Source organism: Phyllopteryx taeniolatus, chromosome 10 (assembly GCF_024500385.1).
Source record: "Phyllopteryx taeniolatus isolate TA_2022b chromosome 10, UOR_Ptae_1.2, whole genome shotgun sequence".
In the NCBI taxonomy this organism is placed as follows: Eukaryota; Metazoa; Chordata; class Actinopteri; order Syngnathiformes; family Syngnathidae; genus Phyllopteryx; species Phyllopteryx taeniolatus.
The window spans coordinates 5886753-5914377 of record NC_084511.1 but is presented as its reverse complement, the minus strand read 5'-3'; the positions used below and the strand labels follow the sequence as shown (position 1 = coordinate 5914377).

General features: G+C 43.5%; 1 protein-coding gene across 2 annotated transcripts; it reads right to left on the bottom strand.

Annotated features, from left to right (window-relative positions):
* Positions 1–278: 278 nt before the first annotated feature.
* rtn4rl2b (reticulon 4 receptor-like 2b) lies at positions 279–14317 on the bottom strand. Of its 2 annotated transcripts, XM_061788518.1 has the most exons (6): positions 14264–14310; positions 10850–10887; positions 10329–10599; positions 8654–8880; positions 8335–8568; positions 279–3399 (listed from the first exon to the last, which is right to left on the bottom strand). In XM_061788518.1, exons 3-6 carry the CDS (start codon positions 10378–10380, stop codon positions 2530–2532), a joined length of 1383 nt encoding a protein of 460 aa, XP_061644502.1. In that variant the 5' UTR covers positions 10381–10599; positions 10850–10887; positions 14264–14310; the 3' UTR covers positions 279–2529. The 2 variants fall into 2 exon arrangements, with proteins under 2 accessions (XP_061644502.1, XP_061644501.1); XM_061788517.1 differs by having other exon boundaries at positions 10329–10887; positions 14264–14317.
* Positions 14318–27625: the final 13308 nt, after the last annotated feature.

The following is a 27625-nucleotide window of genomic DNA, read 5'->3' as shown; positions in this document are numbered from 1 at the left end:
AACTGTAATCTTCCAGTGTCAAAACTAATCTCTCACAAGTTACATTAACAAGATTTATTCTAATATCCTATTTTTGTTAATGTTGATTTTATATTGTTTCTGTTTAATCAAACACTTTATTTAATCCTAATGTATGTGCCGGATGTTCTATTACAGCCATTTATTGACACACGTGAGCCAGACTCAGGCAGTTATGGCAGTGAAACAAAGAAACTCCCACTCACACATGTCTGATCATTTATTTATTATTTTTATAAACAAAGAAAAGCACTGTTTCGCTAGTTTTTCATTGAGAAACACATAATTCGATTATCAAGTCAAATAATTGCAAAAACAGTTTGGTAAAATTTTGACAATACAGTACACACTTACAGCTTACAACAATGTATTTCACACAGTCCAAAAACATGTTGTCCAATTAAATGAAACTAACAGTTGTTCTGTCATATAAATAAATAAATAATAACATTGAAAATTAGTAAATCATTTTACAAATTTTAGAAACCTTTAACACACAACATAAAAAAATCTACTAACTCTCTTCATGATTCAAGCCGTTGCTAGTAATCAAATTAAAAAACAAACAAAAAACAGAAACGATGATTTTATTTCTTTGACCTTACCACTCAATCTCATGTTTGTGTGCATTGCTAAAGGCTACTGAGTGAAAAGGGGAAAGTAAAACTAGCAACAGTACTACAGAAAAGTGCGTGATGTTTGACTTTTGTCGTGTGATGCGTGTTTCAAGTTGCTCGAGTTGTTTCAAGTTGCTTGTACACGTGTGGGCGGCTGTGCTGCTGGCATTTCTGGGATCACGCAAGTCTCAGAATCTGAGAGAAGAGAGTCATTCTTGGCTGCAAATCCTGCACTCGGCCCCTCATTTTCCTTGAGTGAGCTCGGCTTTTTTTTTCTTCTTTTTTTTTTATTTCGCCCTGAAATTCTTTGTCTCTATTTATTTGCCTGTCATCTGCGCTAAACTACCTTTCTGCAACTTGCCAGTAGGGCCATATGAACATTGGTAAATTATTGTAATCATCGATGTCAGAATTATATTACTGTTATTACTCTTACTGTTATTTAGGATTAATGGCTTCTATAATTGTGACATGATAGTGGTGGTATTAAGAAGTGGATTCAATTGCTACATCCCAACTGAAATCCCATCCCAAATGCACAGCCTACAATTGCGTATAAATGACTCGAATCACCACTTCTACTCATGAAAAGAAATGCAGTATATCAACCAAACTATTTGCACGTACCTCCTGATCACTTATTGCAAAAGCCAGGGCCATGTGCCCTAAATCTTTTGGTGTTCATTGGTGATATAAATAAGGTACAGACAATTTGTTCATGGAGAAAACAGCTAAAAGAACAGAAGCTATGATGCCTGCATAGATTACTGCCACACAAACAAAACAAATGCATGCAGGGTTCCTACGCATTTCAGATTTCAAAATTATATACTTTTTCCAGACCCTAATTTCCAGACTTCTCAGTAAAAAAATTATAATACTTTATAACGTTTGAGGAAAAAGATGTGCATCATTGTGATTCTTTATATGCCATAAGGTCGCCAAGTGGTCCATGAATCCCTGATAATTGTATACCTCAAAGGGCATTAATCCGCATATACCATGGTCACTCGCCAACAAAAATAATTAATGAAACTACCAATTCATAATTTCATATGTTTTGTAGTCAAAATAGAAAGTTCTACTTAAACATGCACCAAAGGTCTTGTAACCAGCAAATAAAATAAATAACTCATTATTGTTTTAAATTCGCTAATTTCTGTTTACTTATCAGAAAATCTGACTGTGTCGGGTTGCTATGTTTGCTCGTATAATTTATCGACGAAGGGAGCTACACATTAATTTGGAACAATATACCTGTAATGATTTTTTGATAGAATCTAATCAATCAGAATCGAGTATTCAGCAAAACCATGGTATAATACTGTGTGCTCTCAAACAAACATTGGAGCGGCACTTCCAAGCGCCTTAAAAAAAACACACAGATCAATCTATGCTTTTTTTAATATTCATAATTTTTTGTTTTAGACAATAGAGCTGTTATAACAGTCTTCGAAACATGAATATTTTTCCATTCAATAGTTTCCATTTTCCATTCTTTTCCAGACCTGGAAATTTATGAAATCATATTCCATACTTTTAGTCCTTGTGTAGTAACCCTGGGCATGCCACAACAACCTTACTTTGTGACAGTGTGTCTTTCGTTAACAGTTGCTGTTTGCCACTTATCATCGTCTCCATGATACGATCCCTGTTATTGTCAAGGCTGTACACGCTAGTAAGTAGCAGCCAAATCGACAGTAATGATTAATTTTATATCACCACTGATATCTGCTTTTTAAAACAGATTTTGGCTACCTCGCCTGTTTCTTGTCACGGTGTACTGCCATATACTTGCATCTTGAGGAGGTAAAAGGAATCAGGATTTATTTTGAGTTGAAAAGAGCAGGACTGAGAAATGAGAGAGCAAAGAAAAGTTGAGGGAATGACGGATTCAGCCAAAAAGTAAATGGAGGGAGTATGTGACTAGGCAGAAGGAGAGGGGGTGGAGGAGGGCCAGACTGGTGGCAAAGGACGAAAATGAGGATGCAAAAGCTGGATTACCATAGTTTGGGGAGCACTCGGGCTCAAAGCAGCGGATGCCAGCATCTTCATTCCCATAGTCGGCCCAGTACTCTTCTGGGTTGAGCTTAGGGAGAGCCACTTCGTCATCTGATAGTTCATACTTGGGAGGAAACAAGTCAAAATTGGTTTTGGGGAAATACTTTGGCTGTCCTACAGGGAATGCCTTCACTGTCTCTGTGGTCTTCTGGTTATTGACCTTGGAGGAAGATGCAGGCTTGTGCTTGGAGAACCACCAGCGGGTCTTGGTGCTAAAGGTGGTTGTGGTGGTTCCAGAAAGCGAGCCGGGGTCAGGCATAGGGCAGAGGGTGAAGTCCAACTCCCGGAGGAATCTTAGATCTTGCCCGCGATGCTGGGATGGCGATGAGCATATCAGCTCAGAGGAGGAAATGCGGACCTCGCGGAACCACTCCCACAAGGTACGGGCCTCACAACCGCAGGACCAAGGATTACCATTGAGACGGAGGAAGTTAATGCCCTTGGTGTCTTTCATAGCTTGGCCTGGGAGCTCAGCAAGGGAGTTGTTGAACAGGTAAAGAATGGAGAGGCGACCCAGGTCACGGAAAGCACGACGGTTGACCTGCCTGATTCGATTATCGTGGAGAAGGAGGCGGTCCAGATTGACCAAGCCTCGGAACACATTTTCAGAGAGGACCCGGATGCGGTTGCCATGGAGGAATAGGTGGGTGAGATTGACCAGATCTGAGAACAAGTCATCCTGCAGAAAGTGGAGTTGATTTTCCTGGAACAATGTCAAAACATAGTGTGAGAAAAAGTAACTAAGATTGGTTTTATAGATTTGGCTAAAAATCCAATACGCCTCAGGTCAAGTAAACAAGAATGTATTGGGTTTGGGTATGCTTAAACTACCGTTATGGAAACCATGAAAATAATTTGGTTGTTAGTTAGTTAACAGCATTATGTGAAAACAACAAGAAACCAAAACATCAATTTTGGTGAGTATTTAGATAAAGTTTAATAGGAATGAATTTTTGGCATTTGAGTCACTATGGTCCCAATGAAAGTTTACCCCATATTAATAGTGTGTTTTCATGCACCATGAACCACGAAGAACTCTTCTAACTAATGAGTTTGAGTCATTTGTTCACATAATTATTTTACTTTTATTAAAGGCTACATATTATGGAAGACTGACTTTTTAATTGCTTGTATACAAAAAGTTTGCTTTCCAGAGTTCCTGCCCATCCATCAAGTGTGAAACCATATTAGAGCTTCCAAATGTTATGGAACGTTAATGTTTTGTTACGGAAATCACTGAATGTTGAATCATTACGGCCATAACACTGATTGTTCAGGATATTGAAAACAAATTTAAAATCCAGCGTCTGTCATTACTGGCGTGTACATGTTGAACAGCTGCTTGGTGCACGCTATTACGCCTTCTCCATGTAAGCCTATATCCTGCATCCTCCTCTCTAACACCATGCCCTCATGTCTTCCCTCACTACATCCATCAACCTTCTCTTTGGTCTTCCTGTAGCTCTCTTGCCTGGCAGCTCCATCCTCATCCTTCTTCTACCAGTATACTCATTATCTCTCCTCTGGATGTGTCCAAACAATGGAGGTCCACTCTCTCTAACCTTGTCTGTCCCTCTAATGAGCTCATTTCTAATCCTATCCAACCTGGTCACTCCGAGAGAGAACTTAAACATCTTCATTTCAACAATCCTCCAGCTCTGCTTCCTGTTGTCTCTTCAGTGCCACTGCCTGTAATACGTACATCATGACTGTCTTATAAACTTTGCCCTTCATCCTTGCAGAGACTCTTCTGTCACACAGCACACCTGACACCTTCCTCTAACCCGTTCCAACCTGCTTGGACTCATTTCTTCTCTTCCTCACCATACTCACCATTGCTCTGGACTGTTGACCCCAAGTATTTAAATTCCTCCACCCTCACTATCTCTTCTCCCTGTAGCCTCACTCTTCCCCCTCTACCTCTCTCATATGCACATTAATTATATTTTACTTCAACTAATTTGCATTCCTCTCTTTTCCAGTGCATGCCTCCACCATTCTAACTGTTCCTCCACCTGCTCCCTGCTTTCACTGCAGATCACAATGTCATCTGTGAACATCATGTTCCACGGGGTTATATTATTCTAACATACTTATCTGCTACTCCAGACTTCCGCATGCAGTACTACAGTTCTTCTCTGGGTACTCTGTCATAGGCTCTGACCTTCTCTGTACTTTTCCATCAAAATCCTCAAGGCAAATAATGCATCTGTGGTACGCTTTCTCGGCATGAAACCATACTGTTGCTCGCAAATACTCACATCTTTCCTGAGATTAGCCTCCACTACTCTTTCCCTTAACTTCATTGTGTGGGTCATCAACTTTATTCCTCTACAGTTCCCACAGCTCTGCACATCACCCTTGTTTTAAAAATAGGAACCAGCACACTTTTCTTCCTTTCCTCTGGCATCTTCTCACCCACTAGAATTGTGTTGAACAAGCTGGTCAAAAACTCCACAGCCACCTCTCCCAGATGGTTCAATACCTCCAGAGGTATGTCATCGGGACCAACTGCCTTTCCATTTTTCATCCTCTTTATTGCCTTTCTAACTTCCCCCCTAACTAATCATTGCCACTTCCTGGTCCACCACACTTGCCTCTTCTACTCTCCCTTTTCTCTAATTTTCCTCATTCATCAACTCCTCAAAGTATTCTTTCCATCTATCTAGCAGACTAATGCCATGAGTCAACACATTTCCATCTCTATCCTTAATCACCCTAACCTGCTGCACATCCTTGCCATCTCTATCCCTCTCTCTGGCCAACCTGTATAAATCCTTTTGTCCTTCTTTAGTGTCTGACCTGGCGTACATGTCATCATATGCATCTTGTTTGGCCTTTGCCACCTCTACCTTCGCCTCATGTTGCATCTCCATGCATTCCTTTCTCCTCTCTTCGGTCTTCTCAGTGTACCACTTCTTCTTAGCTAACCTCTTTCCTTATATGATTTCCTGTACTTTGGGGTTCCACCACCAAGCCTCTTTCACCCCTTTCCGACCAGAAAATACACTAAGTACTCTCCTCCCTGTCTCTTTGATTACCTTGGCTGTAGTGGTCCAATCTTCTGGAAGCTTTTCCTGTCCACCGAGAGCCTGTCTCACCTCTTCTTGAAAAGCCGCACAACACTCTTTGTTTCTCAGCTTCCACCACATGGTTCTCTGCTCTGCCTTTGTCTTCTTAATCTTCCTCCGCACCACCTGAGTAATCTTACACACCACCATCCTATGCTGTCTAGCCAACTCTCCCCTACCACTACCTTACCGTCAGTAACCTCCTTCAAATTACATCGTCTGCACAATATGCAATCCACCTGGGTGCGTCTACCTCCGCTCTTGTAGGTCACCCTAACGTTCCTGCCTCTTCTAGAATAAAGTGTTCACTATAGTCATTACCATCCTTTTTGCAAAGTCTACCACCATCTGTCCCTCCAAGTTCTTTTCCTGGATACCGTACCTACCCATCACTTCTTCATCACCCCTATTTCCTTCCCCAGCATGTCCATTACAATCTGCACCAATCATGACTCTCTCTCTGTCTGGGATGCTACTTCATCTAGCTCCTTCTGGAATTTGTCTTTCACCTCTAGGTCACATCCTACCTGTGGGGCATAGCCACTAATCACATTATACATAACACCTTCAATTTCAAATTTCAGCCTCATCACTCGATCTGATACTCTTTTCACCTCGAAGACATTCTTAACTAACTCTTCCTTTAAAATAACCCCTACTCCATTTCTCTTCCTATCTACACCATAGTAAAATAATTTGAACCCTGCCCCTAAACTTCTAGCCTTACTGCCTTTCCACCTGGTCTCCTGGACAGGTCTCCTGTCTGTGTGCAAGCCATTGAGAATTATTCCTTACTGCGACGTAACAGTGCGTCTAATTTACATAATACTGCTGCCACACTGAGTTTCTCTGGCCAGCTAGGCTGAGTGAAGACAGTTTTCAAACAACAGCGGGACTACACGGAAATATTATCATGTAAAAGTCAAATGCTCAGCAGGGCTGGAGTGTTGGAAGCAAAGATTAGCATTAGCGAACAGTGCTATCAGTGTTAGCTTCTGATAAGCACCACGTTTTTTGGTGACGTTGTTGACGTCGTGGTTTGTGTTTAGGGTCGGAGGGATTATTTCTGTTTCGTGTCCACATGTGTCCACTGCATGTGCCACATACATAAATTAGCTCTCTAACTGATGAGTTGGTGCCCTGTTCCCTTCACGAGTGAAAATACAATCAACGCTTTCACTGTCTTTATAGGAACTCGATTGCACTTTGATTGTTTGCTCTTGCTTTTTCAGACTCAGGTCCCAACAAGTAGCTCTGCCCCTAACTGTCATGGTATCAAAAGCTGTACTCGGCATTAGCCCAGAAGTAGAGAGGGGTGGGGTGAGCAGGGGCTCATTTGCAAGAGACAGGGCCGCCTGTCAAAACTGGCTAATTTTAGCAAGGCAAGTAATACTTGGAGATAGTGAAATGTGTGCGGCACGGTGACCGACTGGTTAGAGCGTCAGCCTCACAGTTCTGAGGACCCGGGTTCAATCCCCGGCCCCACCTGTGTGGAGTTTGCATGTTCTCCCCGTGCCTGCGTGGGTTTTCTCTAGGCACTCTGGTTTCCTCCCACATCCCAAAAACATGCATTAATTGGGGACTCTAAATTACCCGTAGGTGTGAATGTGAGTGCGGATGGTTGCTTGTTTATATGTGCCCTGCGATTGGCTGACAACCAGTTCGGGGTGTACCCCGCCTCCTGCCCGATGATAGCTGGGATAGGCTCCAGCACGCCCGCGACCCTAGTGAGGCTCAGAAGATGGATGGATGGATGGGTGAAATGTGTACTCCTTGGGGAATTTTGACAATTGTTTTAGCTTGTGGAACAAAATAATCAAGACTTTTGGGGTCCCAGGAAACTGCCTTTGTTTGCCTAATGGTAAGTACGTCCTTGGATATAGGACAAGAATTGTTGTTTAAATTGGGGATACTAGTTTTCTATTCTGCTTTGTCCATCCATCCATTTTCTGAGCCGCTTCTCCTCACTAGGGTCGCGGGCGTGCAGGAGCCTATCCCAGCTGTCATCGGGCAGGAGGCGGGGTACACCCTGAACTGGTTGCCAGCCAATCGCAGGGCACATAGAAACAAACAACCATTCGCACTCACAGTCATGCCTACGGGCAATTTAGAGTCCCCAATTCATGCATGTTTTTGGGATGTGGGAGGAAACCGGAGTGCCCGGAGAAAACCCACGCAGGCACAGAGAGAACATGCAAACTCCATACAGGCGGGGCTGGGGATTGAACCCAGGTCCTCAGAACTGTGAGGCTGACGCTCTAACCAGTCGGCCACCGTGCCGCTTATTCTGCTTTATGATTAAAGAAATTTAAATAAATAAATAAATAAAATAAACAGTTTTAATGCTAAGGGAGCAGCATGGCTGCCTAGCAATTTGTCGCTGGTTCAACTCCAGGTAACCTTTCGGAATGGTCTTTTTCAGTATTTACGAGAAAGCATCCTTGCTTTCCTTGAATTTCTCCACTGTGGGACAAATAGGAGAATCTCTTCCCACAGTGCAGCAGTACAACTTTATATTTTCAACGTGTGTTCACAATGTGTACAATGTGTATAGATGCATTCTTCACCTGCAAATAGAGAAACTGCAGGCTATACAACTTGTAGAAGAGATCGTGGGGTAACATGGCAAGCTTGCATCGGTGCATGTGCAGACTCTGCAGCTTCTCCAGCCCCCTGAAAGCTCCACCTTCTAAGCGCCTCAGTGTGGGGTTGTCGCCCATGTCCAACTCCTCCAGCACCCTGAGGTTACTAAAGGCCCCGCTCTCAATCCACGTGATGTTATTGCCATAAAGCCAAAGCACCTGTATAGAATGAAGAGTGGAAGAATGGGAGTATATCTTTCAAACACTGAAATGAAACTATTCATCGGTCACACTCTTACCTTACCTGTGTTTCAAAGCCAAAAGAATCTGCACGGAGCTCTGTGATGCGATTGTTTTGCAGGAACACACGTTGTGAGTCATAGGGCACGTCGGCCGGAACGATGGTGAGGTTCTGGGACTGGCAGCTGACCGTCATGGGCGTAGGGTAACACACACAAAGCCTGGGGCATGCAGCCACATTGCTGGGCTTCACCACCACCAGCCACAGGATCAGCCACAGAGATAGTCCACCTGAGAAAGACCGAATTGGAAAACAAACAAGAAATGATTTCAAAAACAACAACAACAGAACTACAGTTTCAGGATTCAGTGCTTATTTGGAAAATGTGGACCTTAAATTAGGATATGTTTACAGAGGTGTTGATTTCAACTCTTGGCCTCATCCTTTTGTTTTCTGTGCAGCCTTTTGCAGCCACTGATTCTTTTTTTTCTTTACATTCTCATTTGTGACTTGTTCCCTGAGCCTTGTGAATAATTAAACAGGACAGAAATCATTCAACCATACATATCTACCTGATCACTTTACATAGGGTGTCCTGGCTACAATGTCAGAGTTACATAACTCTAAAGTTGAGCTGTGCAGAATAAACAATAAAAAGCATTTATTTTTAAATGCATATATATGTAAATCTAAAAAAAGATTTAGAAATAGTTAATGAATCCAGAGTTTTAAAATAGGGATGCCCTGGACAAAGAACCTTTCTGTTGAGTTTGCTAATAGAGAGCACACGTAAAAGTAGTAACTGGACCCAGATCAATTTCACCCCTGCTTCAAATACTCCCCAGTTTCTTGGCACAGCTCAGATGACGGCACACAAAAAGGACTACGGTGGAAAAAGTAGACTCATGAAATTAAGATGAGCTTCCCATTCATCTGTTGGATGAAAGGTTTTCCAGTGGCTCACCCTTGACCTCTTAACAATTTGAACCGTTATCTACAGTACTGCGGACTTTCAGAAAAAGACGAGACAGGGATTTCAAGAGGAATAAGACACCGATCCAGAATCTCGCATGGCAAATTAAGTTCAGTATCATCCGTGCATAACTATCATCCAGTTGGTAAAGGATATATGGAGGAACTGGACAAATTTGCAACAACCTACAAAAACATTTGAAAAAAACTCACTGACGACATTATCAGGTAAACCAGCACAATATAATGAGAGTAATTATAATGTAGTATTATGTATTACTTCACCAATATAAACTACTCTTCAAAAGTATCAGGTTATTCTTAAAAAGAAAGTAACATCAAAGTAACATCCAAAGTTTTGAACAGTGATGTAGTTCAGTGTGTTTTCATGGAAAACATGAAGCTGTCCAGGTGACCCCAAACTTTGGTACGGTAGTTTATTTATTGTTTATTATTACATTTAAATAATGAAATCTTTCTGGTTGTTTTAGGAAGGATTATGCTCAAATGTGTTTCCCTGACTAGATTTAAATTCCCTATTAAATGTCAACCTAGAATTTTGTAAATTCCTGGGTTATTCGTGTTAATTCCCATGGAACGTTTCCAACTTCCAACCCTAGTAAATACAGTACACACACAAAATATTGCAAATCAAAGCACTTTTACAGTATATGTTGCATCTGAAATGTTCTTTTCTTAAAGGGTAAGCCAGTCAAACAATGGAAAAAGAACACAACACAAAAATGATCAGTGCACGCCAACTCACTCTTGAAGTTGTGGGCTGTTCTGGAGCTCCTCACAGTCCTGCGTGTCTCCATGGCGAGTAAAACCGAAAGCGAGTTAGCCTGCGCGCCAAGGTATTGCCTTTTTGCAGCTATCTCTGCTGAGGTTCAGCTCCGGGGACAGAGAGACGCTGTGCCTTCAGGGGGAGTGAAACTCCTGAGTCCCCGTGAGCTTGTATATACTTGGCGGGAGGCTCGTCGCCCACCAGGCAGCGTAGGCAGAGTGGAGGATGCTGTCATACGTCAGCCTCCTGGCTGGGAGGAGGGAGTCACCGCAGGAAGAGCCAAGATAGGAAGCAGACAAGGTTTGGCTTCTTCCCTCTTATGTTACCCAACAATACAGCATCAAGTGATGGGAAGTAACGAAATACTCCGTTGCTGCACTTAATAACTAATAACTTAACAATGTGAAGACCAACATAACATGTACAGTACACAAGAGGTATGCTGAAGTAAACACATTTAAAGGGTCATGAAATCCAATGGCGGGCGGTGAGTTTCAGACCTGGGCCTTCAGTGACCTAATCCACCTCACCATCACATCTGAAAATAAAGTACAAAAACGCTATATAACTATACGTGGCACTAAAGAAGCAGCAAGAGCATTTTGCATACTTGAGGATGAATCCCATTATTACTCAAGCAAGAAACACAGTTACTCTTGTCTTCCAATGCATCACCTTCAAACTCCAAACCTTCATATTTGACACTGATTGCTCAGCGACACAACAGGCAGTAACTTGGTGCCTTTCCCCAATGGTTTGGATGTAAAGTAAGCAACAGCTCGGCAGTATGTATTCATCACTAATGAGGAGACAAGTGAGGGATGTGTGGCAATGGTATATATTTTTTTAATAGGGACGTTAGATACTGCTCCCCCCCCCCCCCCCCTCCCCAGACCAATACCAGTAAAAGTATTCATTCATGAGTGGCCACTGATACCACTAATAATTTGATACGTAAAATTTCAATTATTACAATGACAGATAATTATGAACAAAGACCTTTCTTTCGTTCTTTCTGACGCACATTATTATTCATAGATGTACCAAACCGCCGCAGTGTAGTGCCAAATACGGGCAAGGAGGACTTACTCAATGTCAGATTCGGTGGAGCGGTGGCTGGGATCATCAGCCGTCATGAGTACCTGATACTTTGAAATAAGACCTGTATTGGCCTCCTACAGGTACCTGGTATTGGTACCTGCCCATCCCTAATTTTAAGTTCACATTTTTACTGCTAAAAATCCTAAAATCACACATTTCTACTGCTTTCAACCAGCCCGGTATATTGAAAGTAGGACTGACCTAAAATTCATATCACAGTATGAATTGAATCCCTATAATTTTTTTTCTGCTGTTAAGTATATCACTGTATGTAGTGTAATATGTTTGGAAATTTGACCCACGTACTGCATCTTCCTTTACAGTCACCACAGGAGCACTATGGAACAAAGTGGTCTATGTAGCTATGGGCCTGTGTCATTTTTTGTCTGAAAGAGGCCAACCTCACATTGAAGGTGTGGATAAAAACACATACTGCACAGTATTGTGAACCAATTTATACACAAATATCGTTTTCATGTTATTCATACAGTGAAAATCCAAACACTGTAAGGCTCTATTTGAAATCCGACCAAAATCAAAATGTCAACATATGTGACTTCACGTAAAACTTCAGCAAATATTGGGAGATTTCAGAGAAATTCATCACAGACCAGATCAGCCTTCTCTGCTTTTGTTAAGCCATTTCTTTGGCTTTTTTTTTTTTTTTTTTTTTGCAAACCACATTTTAAGCAAAAGACCCCGCTCAACAAGCGGTTATAAGAGAAGAGGATGAGGAAAAGAAGAAGTTGAAATGAACTAACCAGATTCGTATTAAAAACAGACCGACTCCAGCTTGTCCTAATGGAGTGTCCAGCCTTACTGAGTAATTCAAGAGTATTTCAGATGGAGATTAATCAACTTTGAGATTGCAGTTGTCATCAGTAGTCACAAGGATAGGTGAGCAGAAAGAGCAGCGAGTGAAGATAAGTCCAGATAGAAAGGTTGACTGCTAACTTTAGCTGCTAACTAGCTAGCTAGCTGCCCACTGGCTTGTTCTTGTTGTATCACTTGTTATAATTGCTAGTGTTTATGAAAAGAATCAAACAAATTGGAGATTGACTAACATCTTGCAGCGGACTGTGTTCGACCTTAAAAGTTCAATTAATATTTTGGGGGAAAAGATAGGAAAAACAGTGCAGTCTGGTCGTGCGTTTCCGTGACAGGGCTCTGGGGTTACTCACGAATTGACCCTTCTTCCAAGGTGAGTACCACCATGATACATTCCATCTGCTCCCAAGCAAGCACACTCAACAGAAGCTCAAATTCCAAGTTGCAAGTTCCTAGAACTGGCTTAACATTTAGAAGTTTCTTGGCTTTGGTGATTAGAGGATACTGTAAATCTCACCATATAGGCTTTGGCAAGTACAGTGGTCACCCTTGTGGTTGCGGAAGCGAGAATGTGGGATTTCTTTTGCAATGTTCTTAGTCCCAGGGTAAACCGACCAGACTCCATGGAGGAGGAGGACGTGTGCGAGTTCACCGAATGTGCGTGTAATACATGATGCATGTTGCATGTATACACTCCACACCAGCAGGCCCATCTTCTCACTCGCCATCTTGTGTCAAAATGATTCACAGGCACACTGACATTTGAACTGCTGTAAACACAGCATGCTCAAAGGATCTGTCATGATACTATTAAAGTTACTCAGGCATGTGCACACAGAGACATCAAAGGGGTCTTGAGCCCATGCCCCTTTTCTTCCTGAAGAAAAAGTGCCCTTTTTCTGGGGTGTTTTTGTCTTTTCTTATCTTTTTTCAATAAATGATTTTCTTTCGCTTAAAAATACAGTGGGTACGGAAAGTATTCAGAACCCCTTTAAATTTTCACTCTTTGTTAAAGAGTCATCTGCCATTCCTCCTTGGAGATCCTCTCCAGTTCTGTCAGGTTGGATGGTGAAAGTTGGTGGGCAGCCATTTTCAGGTCTTTCCAGAAATGCTCAATTGGTTTTAAGTCATGCGGGCTTTCATGTGTCTTGCACGGAGGAGGAGAGGCTTCCGTCGGGCCACTCTGCCATAAAACCCTGACTGGTGGAGGGCTGCAGTGATGGTTGACTTTCTAGAACTTTCTCCCATCTCCCGACTGCATCTCTGGAGCTCAGCCACAGTGATCTTTGGGTTCTTCTTTACCACCATGGCTCTTCTCCCCCAATTGCTCAGTTTGGCCGGATGGCCAACTCTAGGAAGGGTTCTGGTCATCCCAAACGTCTTCCATTTCAGGATTTGGAGGCCACTGTGCTCTTAGGAACCTTAAGTGCAGTAGACATTTTTTGAAACCTTGGCCAGATCTGTGCCTTGCCACAATTCTGTCTCTGAGCTCTTCAGGCAGTTCCTTTGATCTCATGATTCTCATTTGCTCTGACATGCACTGTGAGCTGTAAGGTCTTATATAGACAGGTGTGTGGCTTTCCTAATTAAGTCCAATCAGTATAATAAACACAGCTGGACTCCAATGAAGGTGTAGAACCATCTTAAGGATGATCAGAAGAAATGGACAGCACCAATGGAGTTAAATATATGAGTGTCACAGCAAAGGGTCTGAATACTTATGGCTCTGTGATATTTCAGTATTTCTTTTTTAATAAAGCTTCAAAAATGTCAACAATTCCGTTTTTTTCTGTCAATATGGGGTGCAGTGTGTACATTAATGAGGAAAAAAAATAACTTAAATGATTTTAGCAAATGGCTGCAATATAACATTAAGTGTTAAAAATTTAAGGGGATCTGAATACTTTCCGTACCCACTGTATAAACAAACAACCATTTGCACTCACATTCAAACCTACGGGCAATTTATTCTTCAGTCAACTTACCATCCATGTGTTTGGGATGTGGGAGGAAACTGAACCTTACAGCTCACATGCACTGTGAGCTGTAAGGTCTTATATAGACAGGTGTGTGGCTTTCCTAATTAAGTCCAATCAGTATAATAAACACAGCTGGACTCCAATGAAGGTGTAGAACCATCTTAAGGATGATCAGAAGAAATGGACAGAACCTGAGTTAAATATATGAGTGTCACAGCAAAGGGTCTGAATATTTATGGATGTGTGATATTTATGGCTGTGTGATATTTATTCTTTTTTTAATAAATCAGCAAAGATTTCAACAATAAAAAAAAAATTCTGTCAATATGGGGTGCTGCATATACATTAATGAGGAAAAAAAATTACTTAAATGATTTTAACAAGCTTTCTGTCTGGACGACTGGTTAGAGCGTCTGCCTCACAGTTTCGAGGACCGGGGTTCAATCCCCGGCCCCGCCTGTGAGGAGTTTTCATGTTCTCCCCGTGCCTGCGTGGGTTCTCTCCGGGCACTCCGGTTTCCTCCCACATCCCAAAAACATGCATGGTTGGTTAATTGAAGACTCTAAATTGCCCGTAGGTGTGAATGTGAGTGCGAATGGTTGTTTGTTTAAATGTGCCCTGCGATTGGCTGGCGACCAGTTCAGGGTGTACCCCGCCTCCTGCCCGAAGATAGCTGGGATAGGCTCCAGCACTCCCGCCACCCTTGTGAGGAGAAGCGGCTTGGAAAATGGATGGATGGATGGATGATTTTAACAAATGGCTGCAATATAACAAAGAGTGAAAAATTTAAGGGGGTCTGAAAACTTTCCGTACCCACTGTAGATTCATGCTTTCACACAACTTCAAAAAAACAAAAAAACAAAACAAAAAAAAAGGTTAAAAAATAAAATTCAAATAGGTTGGGAGATGGCCCTCTGATGTGCTCTGTAAGCTATGCTCTGTAAGACCTGGTACACGAGGATTTTTTTTTTTTTTTTACCAGGACCAGGAAGTCCTGCCACCCCAGCACAGGATTTTTTTCCTGGTAGCAGGAGTTCCTGGTAGCAAAAGGTTCCTATGCCACATAGGTTTTTTTTTTTTTCTCCATCGCATTTATTAGTTCAGGGTAGCCTAAGCAAATGAGGTTGATGTTGCTCAATACTGACACCTACTGGATCTAAAAAATGCTGGTATTTCAACCTTTCAAGTTAATGTATTATTTTATATCTTAATCTGAAGTGCAAATATTTTTCATACCTTTAAAACATAACCCTTTATCCATGAGGGAATTGAAAACCGATTCACATTTGAAATGCCAACCTGGCTGCAAACAGTCTTTGAGGGTGTTTTATTATATAACAGGAACATTAAAATAATTTAGAATATATTTATTTTATTTTATTGAGATGACACACCTAAATAGAAGATGCAGATGACTATAGATGTGATTTATCAGCTAGAAAATGAAACGGGGACATGAGCCTGAAGCCTTATACAGGTCCACTACAAATTTGATAACAATAAATCACATCTATAGTCATCTGCAAGCTTCTACATTTATCTATTCAAAATTTTCTAATGTCTTGGTATTCACGCAATTAAATTTTTCTTCATGCAAGGTCTCCAGCTTAAAAGCATATCCGCTCACATGCCTTTTATGGACCTTTTATTCACCATGTGCTATGATGTAATATTTAACTTGTTACTATATCACATTGTACAGGTTGTACAGTATATGTATTTGCTTCTATTCTGCTTTGTTTTACAAGGTTGACATAGCAAATACGTTACCCGGATGAGGTTCAATAAAAAAAAATAAAAAATGCATGACTTCATGGACAGCCCTTAGTTATTAAATACAGCAGGGTGAAGTATTTGGTATCTGTAAATGTATTTTGATGAAAAAAAAAAAAAAAAACATTTACATTGCAAATATTTCTTTCTTATTTCTGAAGGTTTTTTATTCCCCCCCCTCCCCCTGCAACTGACTGGATTGGACCATCAGACCGTCCCCGCTGACCAGCCTCACGCCGAAGTTCGTCTCCTCTGGCCCAGCCGAGGAAGACCCACATGCCCGCTTGGGCTCGGACCTCCGCTCCACCGCTGGCTGACGGGGCGGCAGTGGATCTCTCCACAAATATATCAGCAATGTGTTTTTTAATGTGTGTACGTTATCATGACTTACCATTTATACATATTCAACTCTGCGATTGTGGATCAGCGAGGACGCCCATTTAGTTTTGATATAAACGTAAGGGAATTTTCAAGATATTGTCATGGTCGGAAACAAAAGACTAGACCCAAAATGCACAACTCCAATTCAATGGACAGTTTCAAAAAGAGCAGTTTAATAAACGGGCAGGGGTCAGTACACAGACAGGCATTCTGCAAAGGCAACAGTATCCAAAAACATGAGGCAAAAGGCAAGGTCAATAAAGGGTCTAAGCTTACTATGAGTCAGTGACGTGGAAATAAGGTACAACGAACTGGCGACCAGAAAGAATGAGACACGAGGTTAAATGCATAGGGTAATTAGTGTAAATACAGGCACAGGTGGGGAAGGGGCTCTCAGGAGCAGGTGTGTACAAGGCAGGGGGAAGACAACAACCATAACACACACACCCATGACTGTACCCCCCCTTAATGGCCGGCTCCAGATGGCCCCGGACCTCAGGATGCGGAATGTGGAAGTCCCGAATGAGCGAGTCGTCAACGACAAATCTAGAAGGCACCCATGAACGTTCCTCAGTCTCGTATCCCTCCCAGTCCACCAGATATTGCAACCCCCTCCGACGAGACAACAACAGCCGCTTGACCGTGAAGACGGGGCCCCCGTCCACGAAATGGGGGGAAGGAGGGGGCCTGGAAGGCGGGACCAGAAGGGACTCCTGGGCAGGCTTGAGCAGGCTGATGTGAAATGCGGAGTGGACCCACATCGACCTCAGGAGCCTAAGCTTCATGGCGACCCTGAGTGGAAGATGCTTGGTGGGGACCCAAACCCGTTGACCCACCTTGTAGTTCGGGGCCGGTGTCGTCTTACGGTTAGCTGCAGTCTTGTAGGACTGTCCTTGGCATAGCAGCATTTGGCAGCCTCACTTCCAGGTCCTCCTTCAGCATCTCACCAATGCAGATTGAACCATGTACTCGGGGGCTATGGCAGGAAACAGAGATGGTTGGTAACCATGCATGATGTGAAAAGGTGATAGTGGATGCAGAGGAGAGAGAATTGTGAGAGAACTCGACCTATCCCAGTTATCTTCGGTCGAGAGGCGGGGTACAACCTGAACTGGTCACCAGCCAATCGCAGGGCACATATTCACACCTAAGGGCAATTTAGAGTTCCCAATCAACCTACCATGCATGTTTTTGGGATGTGGGATGAAACCGGAGTGCCCAGAGAAAACCCACGCAGGCACGGGGAGAACATGCAAACACCACACAGGCGGGGCCGGGGATTGAACCCCGGTTCTCAGAACTGTGAGGCAGACGCTCTAACCAGTCATTCACCGTGCCAGATTTGGCTTTGGTCTTAGAAAATACTTCTTTCATGTCATGGCAAGAGGTGGGCGCTTGAGACAAGTGAGGATCCCCAGATGGGGTCTGCGGAATTTCATTGAAACATATCCCTTAACAGGACATGGAGGCTTGAAACAGTTCTGGACGCAATTGCTGCACCATGACATAATATGCCCAGAGGACCAGTCAATGTGGGGGTTATGTAATTTCAACCAAGGGTTCCCTAAAATAAGGTCATAATTCATAGCGCCAAAAACTAATGTCAATGTGAGAGTTTGGGTGCGGTAAGTGATCTTCCTCATAAAACTGCCATCTGCAGCAAGCGTTGCGGTGGCGTTTTACTTGAAAGGTTTTAATGTGCATTCGCCTAACGAGGAGAGAGTTGAGTAAATTTGGGTCAGAACCAGAGTCAATAAATACAGACATATGAATCACTTGACCTGGAGAGCATCGTGCTACTTTAGGGAGAACATGGGTAGGGTCTTTTTGGGTAGATTTAGACTCACCGCTCCCATGCCTTTGTTACTGGCACCGGCAACTTTGACGTGACAGTTGCTCATGGAATCATCCAACTGCCCGCAGTAGAAGCACCACCCTTCCCTTAGCCAGCGTTGACATTCCTCAGGGCAGAGACGGAACCTGCCCAATTGCATGGGTTCATCCGTGGTAGCGCTAGCCAATGGATTGAGACTGGCAACAGGGGATTTGCCTTGGTTTGGGTGGTCACCGAGGCTCATCCTCCAAGCACGCGGCGACGCATCCTTCTGACGATCTCCGTCCAGCTCGCGATCCAAAAGCCTTTTATTGATCTTTATGGCGAGAGTGTTGAGAGTGTCAAAGTCAGTCGGCAGGTCTAGTGGGACCAAATGATCCTTGACGGCGGGGGATAGTCCTTGAAAGAATGCGTCGAGTAGTGCCCTGTTATTCCACTGACTCTCAGCTGCTAGAATGCGAAACTCAATCGCGTAATCTGACACCCTGCGCTTGCCTTGTTGTAGGGTGACAAGAGAGCGAGCTGCCTCACAATCAGGTGTGGAAAACTTGCTCCATAGTCTTTACAAAAGATGCCCAGGAATGACATGCGGCAGAATTGCGGCTCCATTCAGCAGTAGCCCACGCCTCCGCACAACCAGTCAGGTGGGAAATGATAAAAGCGATCTTGGCCCGGGTAGCATGGTGACCCACTGGTTAGCACATCTGCCTCACAGTTCTAAGGACCGGGGTTCAAATACCGGCCCGCCTGTGTGGAGTTTGCATGTTCTCCCCGTCCCTGCGTGGGTTTTCTCCAGGCACTCCGGTTTCCTCCCACATCCCAAAAACATGCATGGTAGGTTGATTGGGAACTCTAAATTGCCCTTAGGCGTGAATATGTGCCCTGCGATTGGCTGGTGACCAGTTCAGGTTGTACCCCGCCTCTCGACCGAAGATAACTGGGATAGGCTCGAGCACGCCCCCGACCCTTGTGAGGATAAAGCGTTACAGAAAATGGATGGATGGATCTTAGCCTCGGCGGCACGGCGGCCGACTGGTTAGAGCGTCAGCCTCACAGTTCTGAGGACCGGGGTTCGACTGGCAGTCATTGGCCCTAACCCGTGTATCATTAAAATCTGGAGAGGCCAGTGAGCCGGAGGGCGGCAGGGCTGCCAGGCACTGCTGCCTAACAGCCAAATCCCCCCCCACCCAAGACCCACTGTCCCCCAGAGATGAGTGTATGTGGTGCATTAAAACAGGGGGATGAGTGTGTGTGATGCATTTAAAATCCAGGGGGGCAAGCAGGGTGGAGGGGCAGGGCGCACGGACCGGGAAACAGCACTGATGTGCTGAAACTCGGTCCGAAACCCTTGCATATTTATATGTCCCCAGATGTGATTAGTGAGAAAAATAATATACAGTGAGTGGCGTGTGTGTGTGAGTGATTAAGAGGAATGGCTCCTGCAGGTCGGGCCCATCAGGCTGGACAACCGTCGACGAAGAGGGCTGCCCCCCCCACACACTCCTGCCAGAACCCACTACCCGCCCCCGAGTGTGGGAGGTGGACGCCCCCCCCAAACCAGGCAGGTACAAAAACCCCACAGCAGGCCCCACAGCCCGCAGGGGACCACCCGGCCCCCCCACGGGAAGAGGAAGAGGCGACCGCAGCGGGACGCAAGGAATGGAGAGAAGAGGCCCGAGGAGCGACAGGGTGCCCCACCGCCCCCACCAGCAGCCAGAACGGGGGACCCAGATGGGCGCCAGCTGGCAACCATGGAACATGGGCGAGTCACCATCACACCACCAATGCTCTCCGGGAGGTCACACGGCTTCACAAAGTTTCACATTACAAAGAGGAACCAGACAAGGATGTCCACTCTCACCAATGCTATTTGCAATATTCATCGAACCTCTTGCTGCCGCTATACGTCAAAATGCTAATATTCAAGGTATCTGCTCACCAGTGACAGAACACAAAATTAAATTCAATTAAACTGGAAAAACAAACAAGCTATTAACATCAATCAGTGGCTAAATTTCATCATAGAATACATTGCGTTAGAAAAAATATCAGCAGAATGAAAAACTCAAAATACATATATATGCAGATAGCTAGTCACCTTTCCTAAAGATGCTAAATCTAGACTCATGATTCCTTTGCCTGGGTAGTGTGCCATCTGACAATAACAAGACTATTTTTGTAAGTGTGAAAGTAAACTTTTGACTTCTGTATTCTTTGTTGTCGAGGTTGTTGTTGTTTTATTATTATACTATTTATTTTTCTTCCCCCCCCCCCCCCCTTTCTCACATTTTAGATCGGTTTGCATGGTGAGAGGACAAATGCATAGAGTGGTGAGAGGACACATGCATGGAGTGGGGATCTTCTCCTCTTGTCCCTGTGTTTGCGGTTCCGGCGTCTGTGGGGGCGGGACTTTCTTCACTCCTTCCAGATCTCGTGGGTGGGGGGCAACTGACAAATAACTAATTGCCTTTCTTTCATCACCAAAATCAATTTGAACCAATGTTGGATCAAAACTAGAGCAAATTATTAACCCATCTGTTGGGTAAGAGATCCCCTGCCCACAACATAAAACAAAAGGCATTGATTTCACAACCCGCCTATTGGTATAAGCTGATGTTTCTGAGATTGATCAACTACATTGGTACACCACCACTGGTTTGCAAAAACCCGCCTTCTTGAAGTTGCCATTTGTTTGATTGCACTTACTTCATTAAGCTGGGACTTGGAGCCACCTGCTGACTGCTTCCTATATGGTGAAGTGGAACAGTAAGTACAAGAGTCAGTTTGGGCTGGTTATGTATGATAGAGCAAGATCAAAGTGGGACCAAAAACAGTGGAATGAATAATTTATTTGTCATTATTATGTGTTAGACCACTTTTTCTTTTACATTCGACTGGTTAGAGCGTCTGCCTCACAGTTCTGAGGACCGGGGTTCAATCCCCGGCCCCACCTGTGTGGTGTTTGCATGTTCTCCCTGTGCCTGCGTGGGTTTTCTCCGGGCACTCCGGTTTCCTCCCACAACCCAAAAACATGCATGGTAGGTTAATTGTAGTCTCTAAATTGCCCCTATGTGAATGTGAGTGCGAATGGTTGGTTGTTTGTTTATATGTGCCCTGTGATTGGCTGGCAACCAGTTCAGGGTGTACCCCACCTCCTGCCCGATGATAGCTGGGATAGGCTCCAGCACTCTTGTGACCATTGTGAGGATAAGCGGCTCATAAAATGGATGGATGGATGTTAATTCTAAATAAGCACATTCAAAGTCTTCTGCCTGCTTCAGCCCATGCCATTTTCTGAAAGTGACAAAAAAAAAGAAAACATATCCAACCTGCCATACCAGTGATGATGATTTTTTACCCACACAGAGTACGTTAAAAAAACATATATTTTACACTTTATGTCGGGAAATTACTTGATCAAACATTGTTTTTTAATACATCGCCATTCACAAGAGGCAAAAAGACGCAAAAATGCATCGCATCACATGTGGTTAAGATACACCTGCCTGTCATTATACACATGGGCAGCAGGTGGTTTCACATGAAGCATCAAGAAATTAACCATTACTCGAACCAATGGTTGAAGTGCTACGATGCTTCATGATGCTGCATTTCTCCATCAGTGAATTTTCTCCAGCAGTGAATTTCCTACAGCTCAACCAGGACAAAGCAGAAGTTTTAGTTATTGGTCCTGAAGGCAAGAGGGAAACTATTACCGAAAATATAAGATTTTTAATCATCACAATGTGGAAAGAACCTCATCGTCATATTGACTTTGAGCTTAATTTTATTCCACACGTCAAGAATGTAACTAAGATAGTTTTTTCTTACCATTTTAAGAATGTAGCCAGAGTCCGCCCGTTTCTCTTCAGAATCAGAATCAGAATTATCTTTATTTCCCAAGTATGTCCAAAAAACATACAAGGAATTTGTCTCCGGTAGTTGGAGCCGTTCTAGTACGACAACAGACAGTCAATTGACAGAGAACACTTTTGAAACATAAATACATTGAGAAAAACAGTCACTGAGCAATAAAGGGTCACATCTGACCAAACGTCAGGTTCACAGTTGACCCAATGGCAGGGGTCACAGACGACCCAATGGCAAGGTTGCGTTCGACCCAACAGCACGATCGCGTTCAACCCATTTTCAGGCTACCATAAAGGTGCTGATGTGTGCGTTTATCTCCTGTCATTTAGACTATTGCAATGGCCTGCTCTCTGCTTTTCCCGAAAAGACCATCACCAATCTACAAGATACCGCAGACTCAGCTGCTCTTTGTTCGAGTCAGGACCTGAGCTGCAGCATTCTGAATGAGCTGCAGCTGTTTAATGCTCTTTTTAGGGAGTCCAGTCAGAAGACTATTACAATAGTCAAGTCTACTTGAGATAAAAGCATGGATGAGCTTCTCCTGGTCTGCCTGGCACATGCACACCTTCACTCTGGATATGTTCTTCAGATGGTAGAAGACAGTTTTAGTAATTGATTTGCTATGACTGTTGAAGGTCAGGTCGGAATCTATCAGTACACCAAGGTTTTGGACTTGGTCTTTGGTTTTAAAGAGAGTGACTCCAGGTATTTACTAACAGCAATCCTCTTTTCTTTGTTGCCAAAAACAATTATCTCAATTTTGTTGTGGTTTAGTTGAAAATTTTGGCTCATCCAGTTATTTATCTGTTTTAGACACAACACCTCAATTGAACTATACTCACCTGGAGACACTGCTAGATACGTATAACTGTGTGTCATCTGCATAGCTATGATAGTCAAAATTAAAGTTCTGAAGAATTTGACCCAAGGATAGCATATACTGTACAGGCCGAACAGGAGGGGTCCAAAAACTGACCCTTGAGGGACCCCATTGATCATTGCCATTTGATGAGATTGAACACTTCCAATGGTTACACAACAACTCCTTTCCATCTCACAAAGTACGACAAAATGATGCCCCAAAACGGATTGGTCCCTCTCTCCAGGTAGGACCTGAACCATTTAAGGACCGTTCCATTTAGTCCTACCCAGTTTCCAACCTGTTCAGCAGTATATTATGATCCACCATATGAAAAGGCTCACTGAGATCCAACAAGATCAGAATTGACACCTTTCCCGAGTCAGTATTCAACCTTCTATAATTTAGCACTTTGATAAGAGCAGATTCTGTACTGTGATGAGGAATGATGAGTAATTGATTATTTGCTGCAAATTAGCTAGCACAGACTTCGCAATAGATTTGAAAAAGTCAGATGGTATTGAGTCAAGACAATTTGTTGATGGTTTAAGCTGCTGAACCGTTTTCTCTACAGTTTTTTGGTCAACTGTATCAAACTCTGACATGTTAATAGTGTTTTTTCTGGGTGGCTTCAGATGTCGTATTATTTTATCGTTTTGCTGATTTGTGGGATTTTAACCTCATGGATTGTATTTTTTCACTTAAATAACAAGCAAATTCATTGCATTTATCAGCTGTTAGGAGTTCTGGAGCTATCTGATTGGGGGGTGGGGGGGTTGTGACCTTGTCAACCACAGCAAACAGAGTGCAAGTATTGTTGATGTTCTTACTGATGATTTCAGAAAAGTGTTGCTGTCTTGCCCTGACTAACTCTTGGTTAAAATTACAAAGACTTTGTCTGTAGAAGTCATAGCCAATTTGGAGTTTAATTTTTAACCACTGACGTTCTACTTACCTCCACTTTGATTTCGAGGTCTTTACCATAATTGTGCTCTTTGTCTGATGCCTGATGTCCATAGGAAAAGACCCAGCAAATATCAGTCAGATTTGCAGATAAGATTCTTCATGGGAGGAGGAGGGTCCCTTCGCATCTTAGCAGACATTGGTTTCAGGCGAGGGGGAATGGGAGGAAGATATTGGCGTGGTGTGCGCTGGATTCCAATATTGACAATAGCCTTCATCCTGTCCGTCACACCTAACAGGGCAGTTAGGCTCGTAGCGAGTGAGTTTTGCGTTGGGCTTTGTTCCAATGGGGCAGCAAGGGGTGTGGGAGATTCCAAGTGCTGCTTCATCTCATTCCTCATTCGTTCCTCCGATTGTTTGGGTGACGCTGGTGAATCCATTTGCGCCTCGTGTCGCCTTATCTCTGGTTCCTCCGATTGTTTGGGATCAACTGCAGACTCTTTTTGCGCTTTTTGTCCTTCAGCCCTGTCAACAAAGCCAATGTTCTCCTTTCGGGCTGCTGAATGACGTACACAGTAAAAAATGTTGGAAGCCAGTAACTTAAACCATCTGCCTTGTAAAGATGTCTGCGCTCCCAAAAACGCAGAAATTGTCAATGAAACTCACGGATAGCGCAGTACACACTTCATTGAGGCACTTATTTAATTGACTGAGCCTACTGAAACATTCATCTCTAAATCATACCATTGGGAGGGGTCCACTTATGAAAACCTCGGCACATTGCACTTTTGTTATATCAGTCAAATCTCACTTCAGTACCTCTGATTGCTACTTGACAACATCCAGGGCCCCTGTGTGCATAATGACAGATTTCACAGTTGGGTGCTCATTCGTGAGCTCCAGGATTATTTTTAAAGATATCAGACACCATGTCATTGGTAAAACAAAATACTTTGTTCTTCACACTGCAAAAACGTTTCACATCCATGACAGCTCCATCACCAACTATTAACATTTGGGGTGCCATTTTTTTCTTTTATGATTTAGTTTCAAACCTTTCAGTGGTGGTGGGAGATAAGCATTCTTGGCCAGGGTCTTGTAAAAGTGTCTCAAATCTATTTGTAAGTCTGGTGTCAATGTTTTGCATTGACTCGCTTCCTCTTTTCTTTCCCTTCGCTGTAGCGACCATCCGCGGCCGCTCTCTCGGGGTTGAAGACGCAGGCAATGCAGGCCGGATTCCTCGGTATTCTGCTGGTGTTGTGTCCTCCCTTTTAGATGTTGTCCCATATCTTTGAGGGTTGCTCACAGTAAATTCCAGGGAGAACTGCTGGATGACCCATCACAGTTTCCAAAGTCCACATCTGTCCTCTTTGATAAGCTAAGTGGCTGTCTGTTAGCACACTTCTGCTCACCATTGTGAGACAGAGTGGTTTCATCCAAAGGCTAACGAATAGCATCCATATTGGGGTGTTATAACCCTTTAAGCAGTGGATAATGGAACATATATGGTGGAGCAACACATGTAGACTGACAATATAACAATACTCACAGCCATATATTCTTTATACCCTGCGAAAACAACTAATATTACTGCAGTTTACTGAGGAGACGTGACTGTCCATATATGTCTACCCTAGTGAGGATAAGCGGTGTATTATACTGCCCCCAGGTGGCCAAGGCACGCACACCAGAAGGAACCACACAATCGCAATGAATTATTCATGATGCACAAACTTTAATTCTTTACATTCTATTTAATTATGTTGTTACTATATGTTCGATAATATACAATATTGCCTGTGAATATTCTCATTCATCCAAGTCATTTCATTCTCAGGGCATTGAATCAATCGCAACTGGACTGTTCTGGTTGTCTTAGAGGACGTTTTGTCTCTCAACAGTGCACTTTATCGGCGGCTACTGTATATCCACAGGAGACTATTCCTGGCCCTGGGATTTACAGAATGTTCTGCCGAAAATGCACAACGAAGTATGAGGACAACATCTTTGCACTCTTGGTTGGCAATACTCCACACTACGTGCAAAACACAATGGACATTGTTGATAAGGACAGAGACCTAAAGCTGGATACAATGAAACTATGGTTTCATTCAATGTCACCTCCTTGTTCACATGCTTTCCAACCAAGGATGCATTTGAAACCGTGAGGCATCGGCTACTGCTTGATCAAAGCCTCCAAGACAGATCCACATTTTTACCAAGCACATTAATGCCTTGATCAGACTGCAGGATTTTAGCCCTGATAATGCCATGATGAGCTATCGCGGGCGATCTCCCATATCGGACCTGACACATTTTGTGGGGAACGACAAAACGTCTTGTAGTGTGACATTATCCACGACCAACGACTTTGGCCCTACGATAGCCATATGATGCCAAAATGAAGTCTAGCATGTTTGATTTTTTGGGATATCTTCTGTGTAGCGTGACATATCAGCGCACATATACTCTCTGACAGCGCACCTTGATGTCGACCAATAGGATTGCGTATCATCTCCCGTGCTCGCCGTTGTCAACATTCTTGGTCATCATTGTCAACATTTATTCATGCGCATAAACCAATGTTTACTGAAGCTTTAGAGCATGATTTGACAGAATGCCGGCATTTTTACATGCAAATGTTAGTGCTAGTACTAGATTGCTAAGCTACATAATGTTTTGTTGCCTGCTTGCGAGCCGTATCACATTAAAAGTACGGGAACATATCTCTCGCTCTTCTTGAATGGATAGCCCAAAACATTATTTCCCGAGCACCCAGTGACACCGCACCTTTTTTATTTTTGTTCTTTTTTCCCAACATTGCCACACTGGTCCGTTGTCTGAAAACAACTTGTTGTAGCCATGGTAACGGTTATATCCAGTTGTCCATATGTCAAGTTGACACGTGAGGATGTCAAAGACAAAAAGCTGCCTTTAATGGACTGCGAGGTCCACATTGGAGACGACAGGGGCCTCAATGTTGGGGTTTTCAGAAAACCCGCAGACACTGACCAATACTTGTTTTTTTATTTACACCACCCTCTGGATCACAAACTTGGGATTATCACAGAGAGAGCACACACAGCGCTGATAACGTCCCAACCAGTCGATAGGCCAAGGAGAAAGAGCATAGACACGTGAGGGAGGCCCTCAAAACCTGTGGTTACCCCAGGTGGTCAGTTGTGAAAAGTGCATCTAATTTCATAAGGGACAAAAGCAAGGTGGATGAGAAATAGAAGAGTGACAGACACAACAATATTGTCATTCTCCATGCATCTGTTCTGTCTGAGACTCTCAGAAGGATTTTCAAACAACACAACATTCCTGCACACTTCAAACCTGGTAACACCCCAAAGACCGGACACCACACACGCAGAAAAGCAATCTGGTGTATCCGGTCACGTGCCGTGAGGAATGCATAGATATGTATATTGGGCAACCACTGAGCAGACGCATGGCAACACAGACAGGCAAACTCCTCAGGTCAAGACTCAGCTGTCTACCTGTACCTCCAAGAAAAAGCACTCTTTTGAGGACTAAAATGTGTATATTCTGGAGGGGGAAGACAGAGAGGAGTGAGAGAGGCCATTCTTGAATCTTCTGTTTGATAATCTGCTGACGCGCACGGTCATCTCTTTTGCTGGTGCATCCACAGTTTGCTCCAGCACGCCCGTGACCCTAGTGAGGAGAAGCGACTCAGAAAATGGATGGATGGATGGACCAGAAAAATCTCCCAGCCGCTTCTCAT

Excerpts from the sequence above, each read along its gene's own strand:
- rtn4rl2b (XM_061788517.1), bottom strand. The coding sequence starts at position 10,380 with ATGGAGACACGCAGGACTGTGAGGAGCTCCAGAACAGCCCACAACTTC. Across the intron at positions 8,569-8,653 it reads CTTTTGGCTTTGAAACACAG|GTGCTTTGGCTTTATGGCAA; the intron begins GTAAGGTAAGAG and ends CATTCTATACAG. Across the intron at positions 3,400-8,334 it reads TGCAGTTTCTCTATTTGCAG|GAAAATCAACTCCACTTTCT; the intron begins GTGAAGAATGCA and ends ACATTGTTCCAG.